The sequence below is a fragment of the Carcharodon carcharias genome, chromosome 10 (assembly GCF_017639515.1).
Source record: "Carcharodon carcharias isolate sCarCar2 chromosome 10, sCarCar2.pri, whole genome shotgun sequence".
Lineage (NCBI taxonomy): Eukaryota > Metazoa > Chordata > Chondrichthyes > Lamniformes > Lamnidae > Carcharodon > Carcharodon carcharias.
The window spans coordinates 167,240,527-167,264,129 of NC_054476.1; the positions used below are offsets into that span (position 1 = coordinate 167,240,527).

Sequence of the window (23,603 nt, forward strand, 5' to 3'; positions counted from 1 at the left end):
TCCAGTCTTAGTTTCACTTTTTCGCGCACACAGCTCTGCTGCTGATGTCTTCATGCTTTACCTCGGTATAGCTGTTCTTAGTGCCTAGTCTAAATGAATGAACTCACAACTTGTTTACCTAATCCCTTATGATTGGTGCCTTTATATCATTATAGCAACATGACAGGCATACTAAATTAAAATTCCAACAACTGCAATAATCAGCTGATGCCGACTTCTATTTGATCCATAGCTGTATATCAATGGGTGCTTGAATGTGACCGGTCAGTTCCAGAAGGAAATCCACTGGCTTAAAACTGACCATCAGTGTGATCGAGTGTGTCCTTGTCCCTTAACTATCATCTCCCCTACTCACTGCGTGGCCCCATTCCAAATCATAAAGTGTCAGAGGAGTATAGGTATAGGACATTGAAATATTGAAAAGTTGACATTTACTGGAGGATAAATGCCCATATGGTGAGGGTTGGTTAATTCAGTTGTCTAGATGGCTGGAGTGTTATGCAGAATGATGCCAACAGTGTGGTTCAGTTGGCTGTGGTAATTTGTGTAGGCCTGCCTCTTTGCCTTGCCTCATGCTTTATGTAGAGTGGTGCTCCTCAAACTATACAACCCTTTCTCTAATAGAGAGAAATGCCTATGGCCCTTCGTGGTCAATGGCTAATTCCCTACCTACCTATGAACAATTATTTATTTTTTAGCAAATGCAAATGCCTGAAGCCAAGTGATAGTATCCTTCTTATCTGCTGAGTTTAAGGTGATTAGTCCGCCAATTAGTCTGTAGAGGGGACTCTCTTAGGGAATGTGCAGCATCATTTGTACTTTTCCACAAGTGAATAAGGGGTTTGTACTCAGGCCCCATTGGTTAGGTTGGCTGCATAGGGGGCCTGTCCTTGCCTGAACCTATTTAGCAAGGATCACTCCAGCCATGGTAGTTCAAAGCCTGTCAATCGACAGATGGGGTTTGTCACAAGTAACTTGTTCATGACTTTCCATGTTTCCCTTGATCCTTGATCCTGATGAAGTCTACCTGGTAGATCTTCCTCAGGAAGGGTCCTACATACGGAGCACCGAAATGGAAGGCGGGCAGTAGGGGGATTGAACAGGCCATCATGGAGCGGCAAGTGAAGTGCAGCATGTATGGCTTCAATCAGCTTGTGGGCCTTTGTCAGTCGGCGGATGTTCAGCAGAGTGATGTTGTGAGGACAGGAAGTTGGGAGGGGTGTTGAGCGGAGAATTCCAGCTATGATGCACATTGTTGCGTTCAAAACAAGATGTGTGTGAGATGACCTTAGCCAAACAGATGCACAGTGCTGTGCTGCGGAGTACGATAGGGCAAGTGCTGAGGTCCGGAGTGTTGTGGCAGCAGCACCACATGTAGATCCAGCAAGCTTGGTTAGTAGTTGTTCCTGGTTTTCACCTTTGGTGCTGTTTTCTTCTTCAAATGCTCCTGGAAGAACAGAGTCCTATTGAGAGTCGCTCCCAGTTATCCTGGGTTGGGATTATGCTTTAGTCTCTGGCCATTCATGTAGATAAGTAGTTATTTTTTTGGCACTGGTGTTGTGGAGATGGGATACACTAGATAAGGTTTTAGAGGGATTTAACATTAGACACCATGTGCTGCAGTAGTCGGTCAACTTTGTAATGTCTTGTGTTAAGGATCTGGTCCAGAGGACAGAGGATAGAGCACAACAGATGTCATCAGCATAGACAAAATTGCGAGGCATGATTGTTAGCAGGTCATTTATATACATATTGGACATGATTAGGGCTAGCACTGAGCCCATTGGCCTATTTTCCCCATATACTTCTCCCTTGCCCAATGTAGACTCTGAATCGTCCACAGTGAATAAGTGTTTCAACAACCATCCCAGGTTGGAAGCACCCTGGACAGCTTTCGGAGCAGGCCAGTGTGGCACACTGTATCAGAGGCAGCTAATGCTTGTCTTCAGGTTCTTTTGGAAGCCATTTTTGATGTAGGTGGTGAGTGCCAGAACTTGATCACGTGCTATGTCCCTTACAGAAATGCTTAAGGATGGTCTCTATTTCTGGAGGAATATGCTGTAGGATAAGTCAATCAAAGATCTTAAAGTACACAGAAAGTAGTGGAATAGTTGACCACTAATGTGAGATCTGTATGTGTTATGAACTATGCTGGATAGGTAAAGAGGTAAAGACCTTCTGGTCCATTCAACCTGTCCCACACAAATAAACTGAGCTTTCTCTCCTTACTTTGAGGAAGAATTAGAGGAGGATAAAAAAAGCCACAAAGAGACAGATTAAGTGAGTGGGCAAAAATATGATAGATGGTGTAAAATGGAGGGAATTGTGAGTTTATCCCCTTTGGTCTCCTTATCTAAGGAAGAATATACTTGCCTTAGAGGTGGGTACAGCAAAGGTTCACTAGATTGGATCCTGGAATGAGAGGATTGTGCTGTAATGAGAGACTGAATAAATTTGGCCTATACTCTTGAGTTCAGAGCAGTGAGAGGTGATCTCATTGAACTATAGAAGGTTTGAAGGATTTTGACAGGGTAGATTATTTCCCTTGGCTGGAGAATCTAGAATATGGAGGGCCTTAGGATAGGGGGTTGATTATTTAGGACTAAAATGAGAGAAAATGTCTTCACTCAAATGGTTGTGAATCTCTAGAATTCTCTTACAGTATTCACAGCCCCCTGTTATATCATGGAATAAATTTAGGGCTGGGATAGATAGATAGATTTTTGGTCTCTAAGGGAATCAAGGGATTTGGGGAGTGGGTAGGGATGAGTAGACTTGAGCAAAAGATCAGCCAGGATTGTATTGAATGGCAGAGCATGCTCGAAGGGGCCTATGCCTACTCCAGCTCCTGTCTCTTATGAGATCAAAGTTATTGACTTAGAAAACAAAGATATTTTGTTCCTCTCTGTTTTTAAGGCCTTCTAACCACACTCCCCCCTCCCCCATCACCACCACCATTTAATGGGAACATTTCCTTTGAGCATTAATTGTAGCAGGATCATAAACACATTATAAAGCTGTGGACTATTCTCTACGGACTCCAGGAAGTGCTTGAGAGTTAATTGAGGTCTGACAATTCTTTTTTGACTTTTTCCTATTTGGAAAGCACTCAACATGCTCTTGGTACCATTCCCAACAACGTAAGAGTGGAACTCACAAACATCCTCTCCTGTCATCCTTGGCCAAAATTCATTACAGAACCAATTGATGTCACCTGAAAATTAGTGATTTCATTTTGGCCATATTTTGTGGATCATTAGTGGAGCTTAACTTTAGTATGATACAGTGAACTTCGTATCTGTGAAGTCATGATTATTTCATGTTGCACAAATCATCCAGAATAGTTAGACTTTACAGCTTATACATGGTAAAACATGTTAAACTAATTGTAAGTTAATTATTGTTAAGAAGTGGATAACTGAACAGCAATTAGGATAGGTCTAAATGTTTCCTTTTTTTCTCATTAGGTTACATAACTGCTTTTGGACTCATTCGTCTGCCCATTATTCCTTCGCCCAGTCTTCACCATGCATTGGCTAAACACCTATCTGAAAGGAGAGGATTCTAGTACAGAAGCAGTATTTTTTCAATGTTTGGAAATGTCACACATTTATACGCGGTGATGTGTGCTGCTCCCTGATGCCTGTCAAAGAGAAGGGAAGTGCGTGTTTAACAAAATGCAGTTATTGTGAAAACTTCAAAAGGATGGAATGATTCCCATAGCCTCAAAGTCTAACGGGGCTTGAGGTGGAAGCTACGGGGGAGGGCATGGCCAAACCCTTTGTTAGACTACAGAGATTTCTCCGGCGGACACCCATACTTTTTGTTTTCCTCATTGTGGCCTACCTGATGGCTGGCAGCCTGCTGCTACTGCAGCGGTCAGGGTTTTCCATACAACTGGGCCCGCGTGGTGTCTCCAGCAGCCAGGCAGTGCCAGCTTCTGCCACAACTGTCCTAGACAAAGCTATGCCTGATCCTGAAACAGTATACAGCATGAAGTACAAGTCCAAAATGCCAGTAAGTGTGCGGGTGTGGGATGAGCCAGTGCTGAATCGGAAATTTGGACCGCGTTGGCTGATATCAGGACATCCTGAAATTGGCCATTTGAGAAGGAGGTGGTTTAGCAGCTTTGTGAAGGAACAAGAGCCAAGGCAAAGACTGGAGATTGGAACAGTCAAGAAAACAATTGGAAGCAAAGGTATTGATCATTTAAAGGCTAATTCGTTTTTCTTTTCTCCCTCTTATTCCTGTGACTGTTTTCCTTTAACTTGCTCATTGATTTTTGTGTATATTACAATTTCAACGGACTACAAATAATGAAATATTCCTTTTTACGTGAGGAGAATCAGAACTGAATTAAGGTGAGCCAGAAATGGTGTTGGTGGTCTGTAGGATGTAGGGAAGTGTTGTCCACTTTGTCAGCTGGAAATTCAGAAATGGCAAATTGTATTATTGATTAGCAAATAAAAAGTATGTAATAGACACCATCATTGGATTATTGTACGTGTATTGCATGTGTACTTTAATCTTTTTAGTGCATTTGTTGCCAAAATGGTCAGATGGGTTTGCCAGTGTTTTTTTAATCATTGTATGTGCTTTGCTTCCTTGACAACTGCTTGGCAAATCTGTTATGCTTGATATTGGGGTGTATTTCACACAAACATTAGCCCATAATTTCCGATTAGAGTTAGAACCCCTTTGTCCAGTGCCGATAAGGTAAAAAACTACCCATTAACCTGCATATGCTGAAAAAGCTCTGACTTCCAATCCATGATGCAGAAGAACTCCAACAGCGCAGGAATCCTTGGATAGAGTGGCAAAGAGGATCGATGCAGAAACCTTGCCCCCTTTTCATGGCATTAGCTGCCATATTCTGGTAAGTGTTTTGTATTCTGATAAGTGGTCAGTGTGTTAGTGAGTGGGTAATTGGGTAGGGTGGTAGATGAGTAAGGTGGTAGTTGGGTAGGGTGGCAGCTGGCTAGGATGGTAGGTGGGTCTCATGTTGGGGTGGAGTCAGGGGGGGAATTGGAGGTGGTCAGTGTGAGTGATTGAGGGGTCAGTTGTATAGTTACCTAGGAGTTAGACGAGGATTTTTTTGTCTAACAGTTCTTGGGTAACTATTCAGGTAAGTAAGTCAGAACTGTCCGAAGTCTACGACTAACTCAGAGTTGGAGACTTGTTTTGGAGGGACCCAGGAAGCAGGGAGATTGCCGATCGGAAGTTCAAACTTCCTGGGCAGTTCTCAAAGAATCAGTGTGTTAGGACTTTTGAGGGATCCTGAAGCACATCTTGGGTCATAAGTTTTGTCTCCGATGGTCTGGAGACTGGAGATCTGATTCATTGGCTCCTTATTAACAGACGGGTTGCTGACACTATTTGTTAGGGAATGAGTTCAGGAAGGGTGGTCAAGGCTGAGATTCTAGACTCATTTACCAAAGTGCAGGGTAGTTTTCATCTTCATTGCCTGGCTGCTAATCTGATGTAACAGATTGCACACCAGTTGTGTTACCTGTCCAACTTTCATCTTATTGAAATGAAAAACAGGATGAAAATCAAGTGTGTTCGAAAATAGGTGGGTGACCCACATGGCCACATTTTCATCCAGGCAGTGAAGGTGAAAATCACTCCCTGTGAAATGTTCATCGTGTGGGTACTTTGGAAGTATAAAGTTGAATGCCCCAAGAAGCCCTCTTCATCTGAACACACGTTTGGATCGTACAAATGACTGGGGAGGGTGGGAAATTCTGAAAAAGAGGAACAGGAGAAGAATTGTTCATTTACTTCCCCGCTTCACTCAAAGGGAAAGATTATTTGGCTTCTTTGTTGATCTTAAAAAAAAAATAGCTTTCATTTTGCTTTTGACCTGCTCGGTTTGTCTTCCTTTCTGATGATTATACACTTATGTAGGTTATGCTGGTATCTTGTTTCCAGGGTGTTTTGCCCTGCTGTACATGATGTCTGTTTATATTTTCCCCACAAGGAAGATGAGTTGCAGCTGTCAGCTGGAGGAGCAGTAACTTGAGCTATGTTTCTCCATGACTGCCCTTGATTGGGCTTCATTGCTGGTTGACCAGAAAGTTGCTATGGGGGTGTGACAAATTATGTCAGATTTTCTCTCCCCTCATTTGGAGTGTCCCAGTACCACAGGACTCTTGAGTAAGTGGCCTGGGAAAGAACTGCAACAATCAGGACCTTAACTGATGGATTTCATCAAAATCACACAGCACTAATCTGAGCGCTCTCATACTTCTGTGCCACTGGGTTATATATGAAGTGTTAAGTACATTTGACAGGTATTTGCATTGAAGTGTAATGGACTGTTGGTCTTTTTCTTGTTCTGACCAAATTAAAGGTTTTACATTTTTCTTATACTGGTGCGTTATTGTTCAAAATGGGAACAGGAAGCAAACACTTAATTTTTGTCTATTTTTGAATTATTATATATACTTCTGTGAAGGTCGATCTTGTGTAAAAGTCAGCTCCATGATGTTGACAGAAAAAAAAAGTAAGTTTTCATATGGCTTGCGTAAAATTTCCCCCTAGTTTCTCAGGGATCAAACTGCGTTGTGATAATAATTACATACCAGTAATCACCAAGGGTCATTAATTTCAAGACATGTGTAGGAATCTATAGATTTCCCCTTGCCAATCCTGTCGGCAATCTCCCAGCCAATTGACAAGACAACTGTGTACCAAATGATCTATCATGACACCTTGGAGAAAGAATAACAAGGGCGCAGCTCGATTTAAACTAGAGAAATAAAGTGTAAGAATGGGTTAACAGGCATCAGCAAAATGGTCATATTATCACCTATGGAGCCATCTGACTCTCCAACCTCAGAAGTCGAGAAAGGTTTTGTTCCAGAACTCAAGGCCAATGCAGGGTGGTGCACAAGATTCATGAAAAGGGGTGATTTAGTGCTCCATCAAAAAATAAAAATTCCACAGCGTCTGCCGCCTGAACTCAATGATAAAATCATCAGATTCCACTGTTTTGCCATTTTGACATTAAGAGAAGAATGTGTATCGATTGGCCTGAGTTGGAAATATGGATGAGGCACCGATGAACTTCAACCTGCTAGCAAGCAAGACAGTTTCCAAGGTTGACGAAGAAACAGTCCTTGTAAAGAGGACTGGCCACAAGAAGGCCTGGCTCACAGTGCTTCCATCTTGTACAGGGGATGGCACAAAATTAAAACCACGGGTGGTATTCAAGCACAAAGCCTGCCCCAAAGGGAAATTTCAGAAAGGCATTGTCACCCCTGTTCATGAGAAAAGCTGCGTGGATGTAGATGGTTCCAAGAAATGGATCAATGAAACTTGGAATTTGAGAGGAGGACTAAGCAAAGAAAACAGTTTGCTTATCTGGGGCATGTTCAAATCCCGCCTTGTCGGTGATGTAATCTGTGATGAGAGCTCAACCAACACTGATGTGGTGGTTATTCCTGGCAGTCTTGAGTGTTATTCAGCCTGTGGGTGTGGGTATAAATAAACCTCTCAAGGACCATATCTGAAAGACCTGGAACAACTGGATGTTGGAAGGTGAGAAAGCACCCTCATTTGCAATCTTGTGCCAGTGTGTCATAGAAGTGTTTTTTTGGACAATATTAGGACCCATGTATCTAAAATGTGGAATATCAGATGTGCTCGATGGTGCCAAGGATGATTACTTGTGGAATGATGATGCTGAAGTTACTGGTACCTACTGATGATGAAAGACTAGGAAGATCCATATGATGTTAGATAACCAGGCGATTGGGAAAAATGATTCGGTGATTCATATTCAAAATCAGAGTGATTCAGAATGATTTCAAAGTGAAATTTTATTGTTATTTCATTCTGGTATACATTTCTATGGAGTTAGATGAAATGCATATAGTTTGTAAGGTTATAAAATAAATGTAGCTGCATTAATGTGAATTTTTTAGTGTTGTTTGTTTTTACTTTATTCTATTGTGACAGTCTTTTTGAGTCCAAATCAAGCATTCCAATAAATCCCTCAGAAACATTACCATGTAAAAGTTGACTCCCAGACTTTTGACCTAGAATATGGGTCTCTAAAATGTGACTTTTTTTTTACGAAGTATATACAATATTAGTTACAGAAGTCTGAACGTTTTTAGCACTTTATTAAAATTACTGAATACACTCTACTGCAAGGATATCTGAAGACTGATATCTCCTCTAATCTCAGTTTCAGAGTTTCACTCTGTTTATTTGATGCAGTGGTGCCATATGATGTAGCCTGCAGGCTAACAGCAGCCCTTGCAAAGCCTCTGCTCCAGCCCTTGGACTGAACTTAATTTGATCGTAATGGAAGCCATCCAATCTTGTAGTCCATGCTTCAGTAGTGATCGATTGTAGTTAAATGACTTGTCTCCCCAATGCACTCCACCTTCTCCTGCTTGATTCCACTCCAGTCGCTCTTACCCCAGCCTGCTCCTGCTAAGGCTGCGCTAGGGGATCTTCTGCCAGCCAGCTCCAGCTGCTTCCTCCCCCAAGTCTGTCTGTGTTGCCTCTGCTGCAGTCACTGCCTCCCCATTTCAACTGCCCCTGTGTAATTTCGATTCAAGCCATGTTTTTCAAGGTGGCACATCAATAAGTCACTATGTAGCCCTCAAACAGAATTCAGTCATGCATCAAAGTTTATTCTTAGGCTGATGTATTCCAATGCGCTGGCTATTCCTTCTGTGCAGTACCACCAGTGACACCCTTACTAACAGCTTATACAGCTCTCAAGAAACCAGCTGTTTGGAATGTCAAAGCCGATATCCGTGCTGTTGAATGTTTTTTTTCACAGCTGAAACAGAAATTGTTTGAAAATTGTACATGCTGAGTATTAACTATTGCTGAAATCCTAATAACATTGGGTGGAATCTTATTGCCTGAATTTTTAAACAAGGGTCAGGACGGTGTTTTACCTGCCAGCTGTAATGGTGGCTTTTCACGCTGCACTGTCCTAAACCTGTCGCATTAATTATGCATTCCCAGGATACGTTTCAATGGCGGGCACGCTCTGACTCCTCTGCCACGCCATAGCCTCGTCGCTTCATCACGCCAGGCACCACATTTAAAGTACAGCCGTGCTCAGTGCTTCCAGTCCAAGACTGCAGCACAGATCATGTGGCCCTGAAAGGCAAGAAGACTGAAGCCCTCGAGCTCCTTTTGGATGCTCTGGAGGCCCCACTGTTATGTCCCCTACCCCCGCTCCAGCCGCAGGAGGGGCAACAACATTACCTCTCCAGGTTGGTAGGTGGTGGCACTGATCCCCACCGCCAATGTTGCACAGAAGAGGTTGGCCATCCAATGCAGAGAGAGTGGATGAATGATCTCATCCGTGCTGCCAGGGTAAGGCAACCATCTCACCACTCTAAACTCACCCACTCACAAGCCCATCACACACTCACTGGCATCTCACTCACTGCCAGCTCAAGGGACATCACCACTCACTCTCTCACACACACACACCCTCACATCTCCATCTGGCCTCATCTCCTCTGGAGATGCCTCCTCAGCCCTCACCATCTTGAGGCCACTTACACAGATCAACACGTGCCCCACACACACCCTGGGATACCCCCCCTTTCCCTAGTACAGCCCCCACTCTGCAGCCTCTTCCCTTGCCTCAGGCCACTTCTCCCTCTTCCCCTAGCAAGCCCTAGCCCTGCAGCCATTAAAAAGCCACCCACGTACGGCTGGTCTGGTCGGTAGAGACCTGCCCGTGAGCCCCCCTAAAAGTGATGTCGTACTGTCTGCGAAGCCTGGCACTGATGACTGGTGCCTGACGCGAGGTAGGCAAACAAACCTCGTGCGATGTGCAGCCCGCTAAGTGCATGCCTTATAAATGCTGTTGTAAAACACGTCCATGTTCTTTCCTGCTGATGTGGGTGGACGATCCAGCGGCGTGGGGAGTGAGTCCGGCTGGCTGGCCTTATAATAATAGGCCAGTGAGGATCCTGATGTCTGATGATGGGGAAAGTGGCCTGCCATCAATGGGTTGAGCAAACAATCCCAAACTGGCTTCACAACGTCATGAAACCGATTTTTGGCCTTCTCCCCATTTTGTCTGTTCACGCAACCGAACGCCAGCAGCCAGGGAAAATCCCGGCCATTGAATCAAGTTATTTTGTATCATCAACCCCATAAAACGAAATATTTTGAATGAAAGTCATAATTCACTCGTTGATTAATTAATTCATACTTCTAGGGTTGTCTGTACAATATTTTTTGAGGGAGTTGCAAATCGATGTTTCTTTATGAAGAAAAGTCCTAACACTCGTGATGGCCCAAACCGGATTTCCAGTGTGAGGGTAAAATGAACAGACCTGTGCTCTGTGCAGGGTGCTCGGTTTGAAGAGAGTGCAGACTGGACATAGGGTTACAAGGCTGGTGGCTGGTTTTGCAGCCTACACCCTTCCAGCAGCTCTGCATTGTGAGTGGGGATTCGCTGAATTTACTCTTTGCGTTTTCTCAAAGAAATGTTTCGCTGTGTTATCCAAAGAAGAAATGTACAAACAATTAGTTAGGCAACAGAAACGGGGCCTACCTCAACACAGAAATAAAATACTATCAGTCTCATTCTTGCCAAATAATGCCTCATCTGGATCCTGGCTAAAAGCCAGTGAGGCCTTCAATAGTGAGGATGATCACTTTGAAGGCAGTAAAATGGGAGGCAGCTCACATCCGTGAGCTTAGAGGTCGATGGATGTATTACTTGCTTCATATACTTTCTCCTCACACCAACACAGAAGGAAACCTGTGCCTCCTATGAACTAAAGTGTGATGATGTGCATAAGATGCTCCGGGATAGCATGATGTGCAGTGGACCCGTTTATTGACTCTGGATTACACATTTCAGGCTGTATCTTATGTGCTCAACCCACCCCACCCCACCCCACCCCACCCCCATCCTGTCCATCCCTGAGCTCATCCCCAAAATACAAATGGGAGGGGCACCAAGATTGGCAGCCTGCCCACCGTATTCAAATAAGTAATCAAGGGCCAATCAGTTTTGTTATCAAGATAATTGACCCTGATAATATGCGGCCCACACCATAAAATGTTTTTGACATGGGCTCATTAAAAAAATACATTAAGGTTCTTCAAAGGGTGGGAAGGAAGTGGGGAGCGGGGGTGGGGGGGTAGTTTGCTGTTTGGGAGCTGCCCCTTGCTGATCGCAGGCCACCCCATCCCCACCCTCTTGAGGACCCTTGAAACCTGCCTTCATTCCTACCCGCCTGCAGCCTTAAACCCGCCCCCTCCCTCCCACCCTGCCACACCGCCCCCCCAACCGACCCCGACCTGACCTGACCTGGCCTGACCTGACCTATCCAAGCCCCCCCTGCCCAAGACCCAGGATGTACTTTCTCCACCTGCAGTGCTGGTAGCCGCCACTGGCACGCTTTTGGCGCTGCTGGAACCTATGGAGCTGCCGGCCAATTCGATTGGCCAGCAGCTTCAGAGGGTGGGACTTCCCAGCGAGGGGTGGAAGTCCCACTTGGTCCTCGTTTAGCTGCCCCGCGGCACTTCATGACTGTGGAGCGGGTAGGCATGGAGCATGTTGGTTCCACGCCAACTTTGCTTCCTGTTTGGGGGCTGGGGGGATGGTGTGGTGGTGGGGGGAGGTCAGTGGGAACGAGCTGCCTGCCCTCTGATTTTATTCAGCCCATCATTTCCATCGTAAGCCTACGATCACTTCAGAAGATAATTAGTATCAGTCAGGCAGGACTGATTCTGTTAGAATAATTTACAGAGGAAACAGTAACAATTATTTGTCAGAGTCTTTTTGAATAGTACAATAGTTTCAAATCAGGATTGCACAGATGAACCAATTAAGCTTCTTGAACTGGAGATTGCTGACCTTTCGAACTAAAGATAGATAAATATTTCTCAGAAGGGGGTTTAACTGGCCAGTCCCTACAGGTTACGATCTTTCTCAGAGTTAAATAGGCGTTCCTGTTTAGGGTACTGTCTTACTGCTTTGTCAATTGTGATTAGGTCAAAACTATGACTAACTATACATCAAAAATGCCCAAATTTTTCTATCTCCAAGACTCTTAAATACAGCAATATCTTTGAGAAGCCAGTTTCTGAGAGAGGGGCACTTAATTTGAGTTTTGGACAACAAACTTCATAACACATGCACAAAGGCACCTGCGGTGTCTGACAGGTACAATCTAAGTTAAAGTTTTCATGATTTGATCATTTAATTGCCTAATAGCCGAATGATGTACATGAATTGTTTCTGATGCTTGGTGATTGTTTCCCCAGCTGCATACACTGGTATAATCTACAGGATTGGCCTGACCAGTTTCTTTTTCTGATGAAATTAAATTATCTGAAATTGCATCATCTGGGATGCAATTGTGGAAGGCCATTTTTATGGTGGTAACATGCTTAAAAGAACATTTATTAAGATAGAAAGTGCAGTACAGAGAGACCCCTCACAAACAACTAATATACCCAGGAAACTTTATGAAAGATAGGATGCAGCCTGCAAAGTCCCGAATGAGTTTTAGTTTTGTATGGGTGAGGGTGGAGAGAACACTGGAGAAATGATGTCCTGCAACGATGAAGACATGATTGAGGGTTTTCAGTGCCACTGGGGGTGTGAGAATCTATCACATGAGTAACCTTGGTGAAGGCTTGGTTGGAGATCCATACATGCATACGGATTAGGAGCAGGAGTAGGCCGCTCAGCCCCTCGAGCCTACTCCACCATTCAATAAGATCATAACTGATCTGACGATAATCTCAACTCCACATTCCTGCCTAACTCCAATAACCTTTCACCCCCTTGCTTATCAAGAATCTATTTAGCTCTGCCTTAAGAATATTCAAATACTCTGCTTCCACCGTCTTTTGAGAAAGTGAGTTCCAAAGACTCGGGACCCTCTGAGAGGAAAAAATTCTCCTCATCTCTGTTTTAAATGAGTGACCCTTTATTTTTAAACAGTGACTCATGGTGCTAGATTCTCTCACAAGGGGAAACATCCTTTCCACCTCCACCCTGTCAAGACCCCTCCTGATCTTATATTTTTCAATCAAGTCACCTCTTACTCTTCTAAACTCAAATAGATATAAGTCTAGTCTGTCCAACCTTTCCTCATAAGACATCCTGCTCATTCCAGGTATTAGTCTAGTAAACTTTCTCTGAACTGCTTCTAATATATTTACATCTTTCCTTAAATAAGGAGACTAATCCTGTGCAATAAATGATGACATTCTATTAGCTTTCCTAATTACTTGCTGTATCTGCATACTAACCTTTGGCAATTTGTGCACTATGACACCCAGATCCCCCTGCACTCAGAGCTCTGCAATCGCTCACCATTTAAATAACATGCTGCTTTCTTTTTCTTCCTACCAAAATGAACAATTTCACATTTTCTCACATTTTACTCCATTTGTCAGATCTTTGCCCGCTTACTTAACTTATCTATGTCACTTTGTAGCCTCCTTATATCCTCTTCACAACTTACTTTCCGACCTATCTTTGTGTCATCAGCAAATTTAGCAACCATATCTTTGGTCCCTTCATCCAAGTCATTTATATAAATTGTAAAAAGTTGAGGCCCCAGAACTGATCCCTGTGGCACACAACTTGTTGCATCTTGCCAACCAGGAAATGACTCATTTATGCCTACTCTGTTTCCTGTTAGCTAGCCAATCATCCATCCATGCCAATATGTTGCCTCCTACACCATAAGCTTTCATTTTCTGCAATAACCTTTGATATGGCACCTTATCAAATGCCTTCTGGAAATCTAAATATAGTACATTCATCGGTTCCCCTTTATCATTTGCACCTGTTACTTCTTCAGTGAACTCCGATAGATATGTTTTTTCCCTTTCACAAAACCATACCGACTGATGACTTTGAATTTTTCTAAGTGCCCTGCTATAACATGTTTAATAATAGCTTCCAACATTTTCCCAATGACAGATGTTGAGCTAACCGGCCTGTAATTTCCTGCTTTCTGTCTCTTTCCCCTTTTTGAATGAAGATGTTACATTAGCTATTTTCCAGTCTAAAGGGACCTTCCCTGAATCTAGGAAATTACAGAAAATTAAAACCAATGCATCAACTTTCTCACCAGCTACTTCTTTTAAGGCTGCTACAGGATGAAGTCCATCAGGGCCCGGGGACTTGTCAGCTCCAACAATTTGCACAGTACCATTTCCCTGTAGATTGTAATTTTCTTGAGTTCCTCCCTCCCTTTCATTTCCTGATTTACAGCTATTTCTGGGATGTTACTTGTATCCTGTATAATGAAGACCGAAGCAAAATACCTGTTCAATCCACCTGCCATCTCCTTATTTTCCATTAATAATTCCCCAAACTCACTTTCTATAGGACCAACACCCACTTTGTTAACTTTTAAAAATAGCTATAGGAAGTTTGACTATCTGTGTTTATGTTTTGAGCTAGCTTTCACTCGTACTCTAATTTTCCTTCCTTCTCAATCTTTTAATCATTCTTTATTGCTTTTTATATTCTGTCCAATCTCCTGACCTGCCACCTATCTTTGTGCAATTATATGCTTTTTCTTTAAGTATGATACTATCTTTAACTTTTTTAGTCAGCCACGATGGTTGGTCCTCCCCTTGGAATTGTTCTTTCTCGTTGGAACGTATCTGTTCTCTGTACTCTGAAATATCCCTTTAAATGTCTGCCACTACATCTCTATTGACCTATCTCACAGCCTCATTTGCCAGTTCACTTTAGCTAGCCCTACTTTCATACCCTCATAACTGCCCTTATTTAAGGTTAAAATACATAGTCTTAGGCCCACACTTCTATCCCTCAAACTGAACGTAAGGTTCAATCATATTATGATTGCTGCTACCTAGGGGCACCTTCATAATGGGCCATGAATTAATCCTATCTCGTTGCACAGTATCAGGTCTAATATAGCCTGCTGTCTGGTTGGCACCAGAATGTGCTGTTCTAAGGAAATATCCCAAAGACGTTCTATGAATTCCTCATCTAGGCTTCCTTTGCCCATCTGACTTTTCCAATCTATATGTAGATTAAAATCTCCCATGATTATTGCCGTACCTTTCTGGCAAGCTCCCATTATTTCTTCCTTTATACCTTGTCCTACTGTGTGGTTACTGTTAGGGGGTCTGTGAACCACTCCCACAAATGACTCCTTGCCTTTAACGTTTCTCATCTCTACCCAAACCACTTCTACATCCTGTTTCTTGAACTTTGGTCATCCCTCTCTATTGCACTAATACCATCATTAATTAACAGAGCCCCCCCACCACTCCAATTTTTCCTAGCTTCCTGCCCTTCTGAAATGTCATATACCCTTCAATATTCAAGTCCCAGTCTATGTCATCTTACAGCCATGTTTCTGTAATGGCTATCAGATCATAATTATTTGTTTCGATTTGCACTCTCTATTTGCGTTTTATTTTGAATGCTACATGCACTTAAATGGACAGCCTTTAGTTTTATGCCAGACCTGCTGAGTTTTTCCAGGTAATTCTGTTTTTGTTTTTGTTTTGGATTTCCAGCATCCGCAGTTTTTTTGTTTTTATTATTTAGCCTTTAGTTTTGTCCCTTTATTATTTTTGTAACCTCTAGCCTTATCTGCTGACTTACTTTTAGATTTGTACTCTGTCCTTTGCTGTCAAGGTCTGCTTATCCCTTCCAATATTAATTCCTTTCTGTCTTGCCTTGTCTCTATTCTTTGATTTGCCACATCTTCCCAAATTTGACCCCTTGCCCCAGCTATTTAGTTTAAGACCTCTCTACTTCCCTAGTTATGCGGTTCACAAGAACACTCACCCCAGCACAGTTCAGGTTTAGACCATCAGAACGGTACAGCCCCCACTTTCCCCAGTACTGGTGCCCGTGCCCCACAAACTGGAACCCACTTCTCGCACACCCAGTCTTTGAGTTGCACATTCATCTCTTTAGCTTTATTTACCCTGTGCCAATTTGCATGCAGCTCAGGTAATATTCCAGAGATTTTTACTTTTGAAGTGCTGCTTTTCAATTTAGTACTTTGCTCCTCGTATTCTGTATGCAGAATCTTTTCCCTAGTCTTCCCTATGTCGTTGGTACCTCCATGGACCATGATCACTCGATCCTCCGCCTCCCACTTCAAGTTCCTTTCCAGCTCTGAGCAGATATCGTGAACCCTGGCACTGGGCAGCAACGCAGCCGCCTGGGCTCATGCCCTCAACTGCAGGGACCAGCATCTACCCCCCTTAGAATGCTGTCTCCTATCACTACCACATTCCTCTTTGCTCCCCCCACTTGAATGGTATCCTTTACGATGGTGCCATGGTCAGTCGGCTCATCCACCTTGTAGTCCTTCTTCTCATCCACACAGGTAGCCAGCACCTCATACTGGTTTGACAAAGGCAGGTGTTGTAGCTGTTCCATCACCACATGCTGGCTTCTCTTACCTGCCTGACACACCATCACATCCTCCCGTTTCTGACCGTTTACCAACTCTAAAGTTTTGCCGAACCCAAGCGGTGTGACCGGCTCCTGGAATAAAGGGCTGAATTTTCAGTCTGACGTGCGGGTGGTGAGCCCCTCATGTTCGTAAGTAAAGTCACCGCGCGCCATCGCGATATTTCACTGAAGTCCGACGCGCGCCAGCTAGTTAATGGGCTAGTTAACGGGCTAGTTAAGGCCCTTTATTCGTCAATCGACGGCGATTTTTAGACGCACATGCAATCTTCGGTTCGGCGCACGGACAGACGGGTAAGAGACTTTTCTATGAACCTCATCCACGGGCGGGATAAGAGGGCTCAGTGGGGTCGTCAATCTGTTTTGTGGAGTATTTATTGGAGAAAGTATTTTAAACTTGCCTGTGTGATCTGTAGTAGTTCAGAATGAATTCCAGCAGCTTTCTCTGTACTTTGAACCTTCAGCTCAGCACTCAGCACTTTATCGGGCCTGCAGCTTTCCGGAGCTTTCCTTAGCCTGGGTATGGGATGTGACATGTCCACTGGAGGCAGCTCCTCTGAGGAGGAAGGGAGGGCTAGAAGGGGGAGGAAGCCAGGAATGCACATTCAGCCTCCAGGGGAGCCACCTTTGGGTGGACAGGTGCAAGGACAAGGGGTGCAGCTTCAAGAGGTAGTCCAAAGCAGAAGGGGCCACAAAAGACGCCACTATCCTGCTGCCAGGGTTTACAGGCGGCAAAGCAGCTACCTCAATATGACAGGTGCAGTGCCGAAGGAGGCTTCGATTGTGGTGTGGTCAGCTATGTCGTAGGTTACAGGTAGTTTGAGAAAGATGAGCAAGTATCATTTAGCATCTATTACTGTTATGTTAAGAGACTTGGGACTTTTTTTGCTTACATTGAAGGTGTTATATAAATGCAAGTTATTGTTTAACTTATAGTGGAAATTCAGCATAAACCTTCCACCCCACCACCACCAAGAAATTACATTTTCTGTTGTTTGTATAATTTCTCCAAACCACCAAGAAACTATATATTCTGTTGTTTGTATAATTTTTCCCAAGTTTTGCTTATTTACAGCAGGAAATCAGAAGAACTCCCACAGAAACTACAACTGATATTTTTTTTTTCTTTAGTTTAACGGTGCCCTGACATATGTGTTACTATGAGCTGTGTAAAAATCATGCTCTGCTGCATAGGAGGTTCAAATACAATGCGGTGGGGCTGTGCACTGCAGTGTTCACATCCAAAACGCATCTCCAGCCTCACTGTGTCACTCACGCAGAGTGCAAACAAAGTTTCACATGCTTCCTGATAGAAAATGAGCAAGAGAGAAGATTTGTGGATAAATCGCCCTTGGCGCTTTCACATATCACCTAGCAACTGGTCATAATGTACAAGAGGCCTTAGAGCAGGTTGGCTGCTTAGCATTTACCCTAGGCAATGTTGTATTTAAAGGCATTTTTACAGACTCAACTCTTAATTTTTAATTATCTGTTAATTTAATTCTACTGTGCAATTTTATTTAAATTGCCAAATTTGAGTTATTGGCACCCTTGCAGCACCATCCAACACATCTTTGATGGGAACGTCTGATAGAATAGATGACAGGGGCAGTATTGACACGTTCCTCTTTCAAGAGAGAAAAGTTCAGTGAATTTGGTGTCCACCTTTATTTAGATCATTTCCAACGTGAGATTACAGCCTTGAAATTATGTATCATTGAAACTTACATGGGTATATTTTTCTTCTGTCACTGAAACTATGGAAGGTGAAATATTTCTTGGGCTGTGTCGCGAAATGAGCAATAGCAAATCAGCATCTGGCTTTTACACTCTGTCCATTGGATTTGGAGGGGAAATTCAGTGCATTGTAACATGGGCTGTTGATTTGCTTTGCCCCTTTTTTGTGCCTGTTTGTGGTCCTGCTCCTGCCCCCCGACAAATTTTGTGCCCCTCTTTTAACCCAACATTTTTACCTTTAGTCTCGTGTCTCAAAACTGTGAGCTAATGTCAACAACTGTGATTCGCTTTTTGCTGTTATTTAGTGCATTGATGGCCCAATATTGAATAGAAATACTGCTACCAAGCAGCGATAAGAAAGAATGCTGGCAGGAGCTGTGGTCCTGCTGTTCTACTGCTTTGCTGGTTTCTGTGGTAAAGCAACAGCAGAGGTTGAGCATGCTATGGAGTTTACAAACGTAGGAAAGGCAAGCAAGGCAGATTAGGGAAGGGCAGATATCTTTGCAGAAAAGGGCCCAACTTTGCTTCATGATCTGCAGCTCGGGAATCTGACCGATGGACTTTACCAGATCTATATTCAAAACACAACCGCCCTGCCCCACACTACCCCACCAAAAAAAATTCAAAGGGCAGAGAATTTAATGAACAGAGCACTGTCAGTCTCCTGGTGCATGTTGTGACTTGATCCTAAATATCATAATAGAAACAATGAAAAGGAAATTTAAGGAGGAGTTAAGAGGGACAGTTCTTTAGAAGCAGGAATTAGGACTCACGGAGGAATGCTTATGAACGATTTGTGAACAGAATAAAAAAGCAGTGCTTCACAGATGATGAGAAAACGTTTGACAAGGTGAAGCAAAAAAGAGTCAGAGTTGATGCAAAGACCTAAGGTTTATCATAAACCTGTACTGGGAACAGGAAGCAAATAAGAGTGAGTAATAAGCTGCATAAACTAGCTCTAGTAGCAGGTTCCATGAGGGTGTTGGCTCCCTTCCCTGTAAAGAAGTCCTAGGTTCCCTCACATTTTGAATGGATCATTTTGAATAGATTTTTTTTTTAAATTGCAAAGGTTTCTATGGGGTCACGTGTCATAATCCCAACCTGGTTTCCCAGCTGGGGCATACTTTTGCCATCAGTCGGACTGCTACACTCGTCGTATCAGACATATCAGCACCAATCCTAAGCCGAGTTACTCTCATGGACACTGTATGGACTCCCTGTGACCCTCCCTTGTTGCACCAATGGTGTTGTTTGGAGGGGTGGTGGAGAGAGGTTCTGTCTCCAACAAGCTATTCCTGAATCCTCAAAGTAAAGCCAGGTTTCAACCTAAAGTACACTTCCAGCAAAGCTGGAGTGTAAATGTGCAAAAGAGTTGCTGATGCAGACATAATCTGAAAACATAAGTAGTCAGGAAGAATGATCAAGAGAAAATTGATAAGATCATGGTGGGAAAGACAAGAAATTCTGGTACATTATTTGAGTCACAAAGAAGATGTTTGTTTCACCTTGCGTTCGGGGTCTGGATGGGGTTTCTTTATGTTTTGCCTGTTACTCTAAGAATGTTACCATAAGACATAGGAGCAGAAATTAGGCCTTTCGGCCCATCGAGTCTGCTCCGATATTCAATCATGGCTGATAAGTTTCTCAACCCATTCTCCCGCCTTCTCCTCGTAACCTTTGATCCCCTTACCAAACAAGAAACTATCTATCTCGATCTTAAATACACTCACTGACCTGGCCTCCACAGCCTTCTGTGGCAATGAATTCCATAGATTCACCACTCTCTGGCTAAAGAAGTTTCTCCTCATCTCTGTTCTAACAGGTCTTCCCTTTACTCTGAGGCTGTGCCCTCCGGTCCTAGTCTCTCCTACTAATGCAAGCATCTTCTCCACATCCACTCTATCCAGGCCTTTCAGTATTCTGTAAGTTTCAATCAGATCCCACCCTCATCCTTCTAAACTCCATCGATTATAGACCCAGAGTCCTCAAACATTCCTCATATGTTAAGCCTTTCATTCCTGGGATCGTTCTCGTGAACCTCCTCTGGATCCTCTCCAGGGCCAGCACATCCTTCCTGAGATACGGGGCCCAAAATTGCTCACAATATTCTAAATGTGGTCTGACCAGAGCCTTATAAAGCCTCAGCAGCACATCCCTGCTTTTATATTCTAGTCCTCTTGAAATAAATGCCAACATTGCATTTGCCTTCCTAACTACCGACTCAACCTGCAAGTTAACCTTAAGAGAAATGGACTAGGACTCCCAAGTCCCTTTGCACTCCAGATTTCTGAATTGACTCCCCATTTAGAAAATAGTCTATGCCTCTATTCTTCCTACCAAAGTGCATGACCTCACACTTCCCCATAGACTGTTATTTGTAAAAACCATTCTTGTTTATTTACAACTCTATCAACATCTCAATACTCTACATGATGTTGTACTTCAGCTTCTCACCAGATCTCACCCCTTAGTCATGTGACATTGCATCATAGTTACATCAGTATCAAATGTTAACCCTTTACATCTCCCCTCAACTCTTTATCGCAACCATGTACATCCTCCTACATCTCCCCCCAACTCTTTATCCCAACCATGTATATACTCCTACATCTCCCCCCAACTCTTTATCCCAACCATGTATATACTCCTACATCTCCCCCAACTCTTTATCGCAACCATGTACATCCTCCTACATCTCCCCCCAACTTTTTATCGCAACCATGTACATCCTCCTACATGTCCCCCCAACTCTTTATCCCAACCATGTATATACTCCTACATCTCCCCTCAACTCTTTATCGCAATCATGTACATCCTCCTACATCTCCCCCCAACTCTTTATCCCAACCATGTACATCCTCCTACATCTCCCCCCAACTCTTTATCCCAACCATGTACATCCACCTACATCTCCCCCCAACTCTTTATCCCAACCATGTATATACTCCTACATCTCCCCCACAAGTCTCGGACTTCACAGGGTTAGTCTCTGTGGTGCCTTGACCAATCTCCCTGGCCTGGTCCTGATTTTCTTTCAAGGCTGAGGATGAACTGCACTCTCTCATTGTTCGATAGGAGTGTCTTCCACCTGGCTGGTTGTAGACTTTCTACTTCGTTCTGTTTCCTTGACTCCATCTGGATCTAAATAGTATGTCCAAGATTCCATTGGTTTCCTTCCCAATGAGATCAAGGCTCTTCAGTTCCTTCTGATATTTCCCTGGTCTATCTCATTTCTATAAGATCTTGGGTGTGGAGCTCTTTCCATTACAGTTCCTTCTGTCTGTTGCTGTTAATCTCCTATCCACACACTTTCCCCGGGCTGTAGAACTTTCCAGTCTCATGCTCTGTGCCTGAAGCTGAAATTACGAGCTTGACTGTCTCTTTGTTGCTCCTCACACTTCCAAACTTTCTCACCGCCATCTGAGGTAATGTTAGGTTGTAGTGCTCGTTGTAGAGCTGGAAGTTGTGTTCACAGACATCTTCCCAACAATAATTCTAATAGCAAGAACCTGTTTTTTAGTGGTGAGATTCTGTAGTTAAAAAGGACTAAGTTAATTTCCTCATTTTTTTTTATCAATTCCATGATGGTTCAAACTCCTCTTCCTGCTTCTGCATTCGACTGAGGATATCTAGGTGAACTTGTCACATGCATGAAGCCATATTCCTGCGCAAAGTTATGGAACAGCTCATTAGCAAACTGGGATCCGTTGTCTGACACCACAACGTCCAGGATGCCATGTCTTTCAAAGATTCTTCTTAGTGATGTAATGACTGCCTCCCTCGTGGTGCTGCGCAGTCTCCTCACGTAAAGCCATTTGGAGTAGTCATCAGTGATGATGATGAAAATTTTGCCTTTACACTCAAATGAATCCATTCCCAGGCACTGCAGGAAAAGTGGAGGGTGCCTGTGGTTTGCTCTGCTGTTGGCTATTCACTGCACGTGTCAGACAATTCATGATTAACTCTTCAATGGAGTGACTGATGCCTGATCACCAGACTGACTGCTGGGCTCTTGTTCAGCATTTCACTATTCCCAAGTGACCTTGATGGATTTCCTGGAGAATGTTGCGTCAAGATGATTCAGGGATGACTAGTTTGTCATTTAAAAACCAATGTGTCATGGATGATTGTGAGATGTTTTCTTCGTTCGAAGTATTGGCAAAGTACTGAGTTGTTAGGAGTATAAATTGGCCATCCATTCTGGCAGTACTCTTTTATTTTGATGCAACCATCATCCTGCTGTTGTGCTTGCTTAATTTATTGTAATCTTTTCTCAGTGGCTGGTAAGTGTTCAGCAATGAGCAAATTATATTCTTCCACTTCCTCAATAAAATTTAAATCTTCAATTTGAATCCTTCCACTGGTATCCTTGAGAATGCATCCGCTGTTGTCCAGTACGTCCTATGAATATACTCAGTAACTGAATTGTATCTCATGAGTTTCAGTCTAAAACAATGAATCTTAGGCAGTATTTTTGCAATATCCTTTAGGGTAGAAAGAGCAACCAAAGATTTGTGGGTAGTTTCAATTTTAATCCACGAAGTAATCAGAGAACCTTTCACAGGCCCATTTGGCTGCTAATGCTTCTTTCTCAATGGCTGCTTAGCTCTTCTCTGTGTCCTCTGAGGGATCTTGATACGTAATAAACTGGTATTCTTTGTCCATCTCTTTGTAATTAAAACAACACTACACACAAGCCGGTACATATATGTCCACTGCTACAATTGTTGGCAACTATGGGTCGCAGGCCACTAGATTTTCTGGTGAAATTAGGAGATTTTTGATATTGTCAAAAGCATTTTGCTGGACCAAACTCCAGCATTGTTGACCTTGTCTCAACAGCCATCAGAATGGCTTGTTGATTTCAACTAAGTTTGGTAGGAACTTACTTACTTGACTCCCATGAATCAATATATTAAAAAGAAAACTTGATTCACATCCCAAGGAATCTTTGTAATTCTGTGATGCTTTTAGGTTGTGGGAACTCGCTGATGACCTTGGCTTTCTGTGGGTTGGCCGTAATTCCCGAAGTTTGCACAAAGTAGCCTAAGAATTTTATCATAGGCTTTGAAAACTCCAATTTGCTGATTGATGTCAACCTGCTTCTTGTAAGACCTTGTGACTGCTTTCACCCGACAGTCATATTCTTCTCTTGATGAACCGCGTACAAGAATGTCTTCCATATGGCGTACTACACCTTCAGTGATCTGAAGCATGGTCCTTTGGAATATCTCAGTTTTAGAAGCAATTCTGAATGATAACCCGGTAAAACAATTACAGCTAAACGGGGTGATAAAAGTAGTTGATCTGGATTCTTTGTCCGGGAGCAACTTCCAAAAGCCGCTGTTAGCATCTAATTTTGTGAAGAGGGCCCTTTTTTGGCACAACTTTCATCCACTGATGCCATTGGGTGGATCTCGTGCTCTATTGA

At 43.2% G+C, this 23,603-nt stretch overlaps 1 protein-coding gene across 1 annotated transcript in view; it reads left to right on the forward strand.

Annotated features, from left to right (window-relative positions):
* Positions 1–3,768: 3,768 nt before the first annotated feature.
* Positions 3,769–23,603, forward strand: part of LOC121283511 (WSC domain-containing protein 1-like) — an 87,325-nt gene continuing 67,490 nt past the window's right edge. Inside the window, exon 1 of the mRNA XM_041198178.1 lies at positions 3,769–4,198. Coding sequence (XP_041054112.1) covers positions 3,769–4,198 — 430 coding nt within the window. The remainder of the gene's footprint in view (positions 4,199–23,603) is intronic.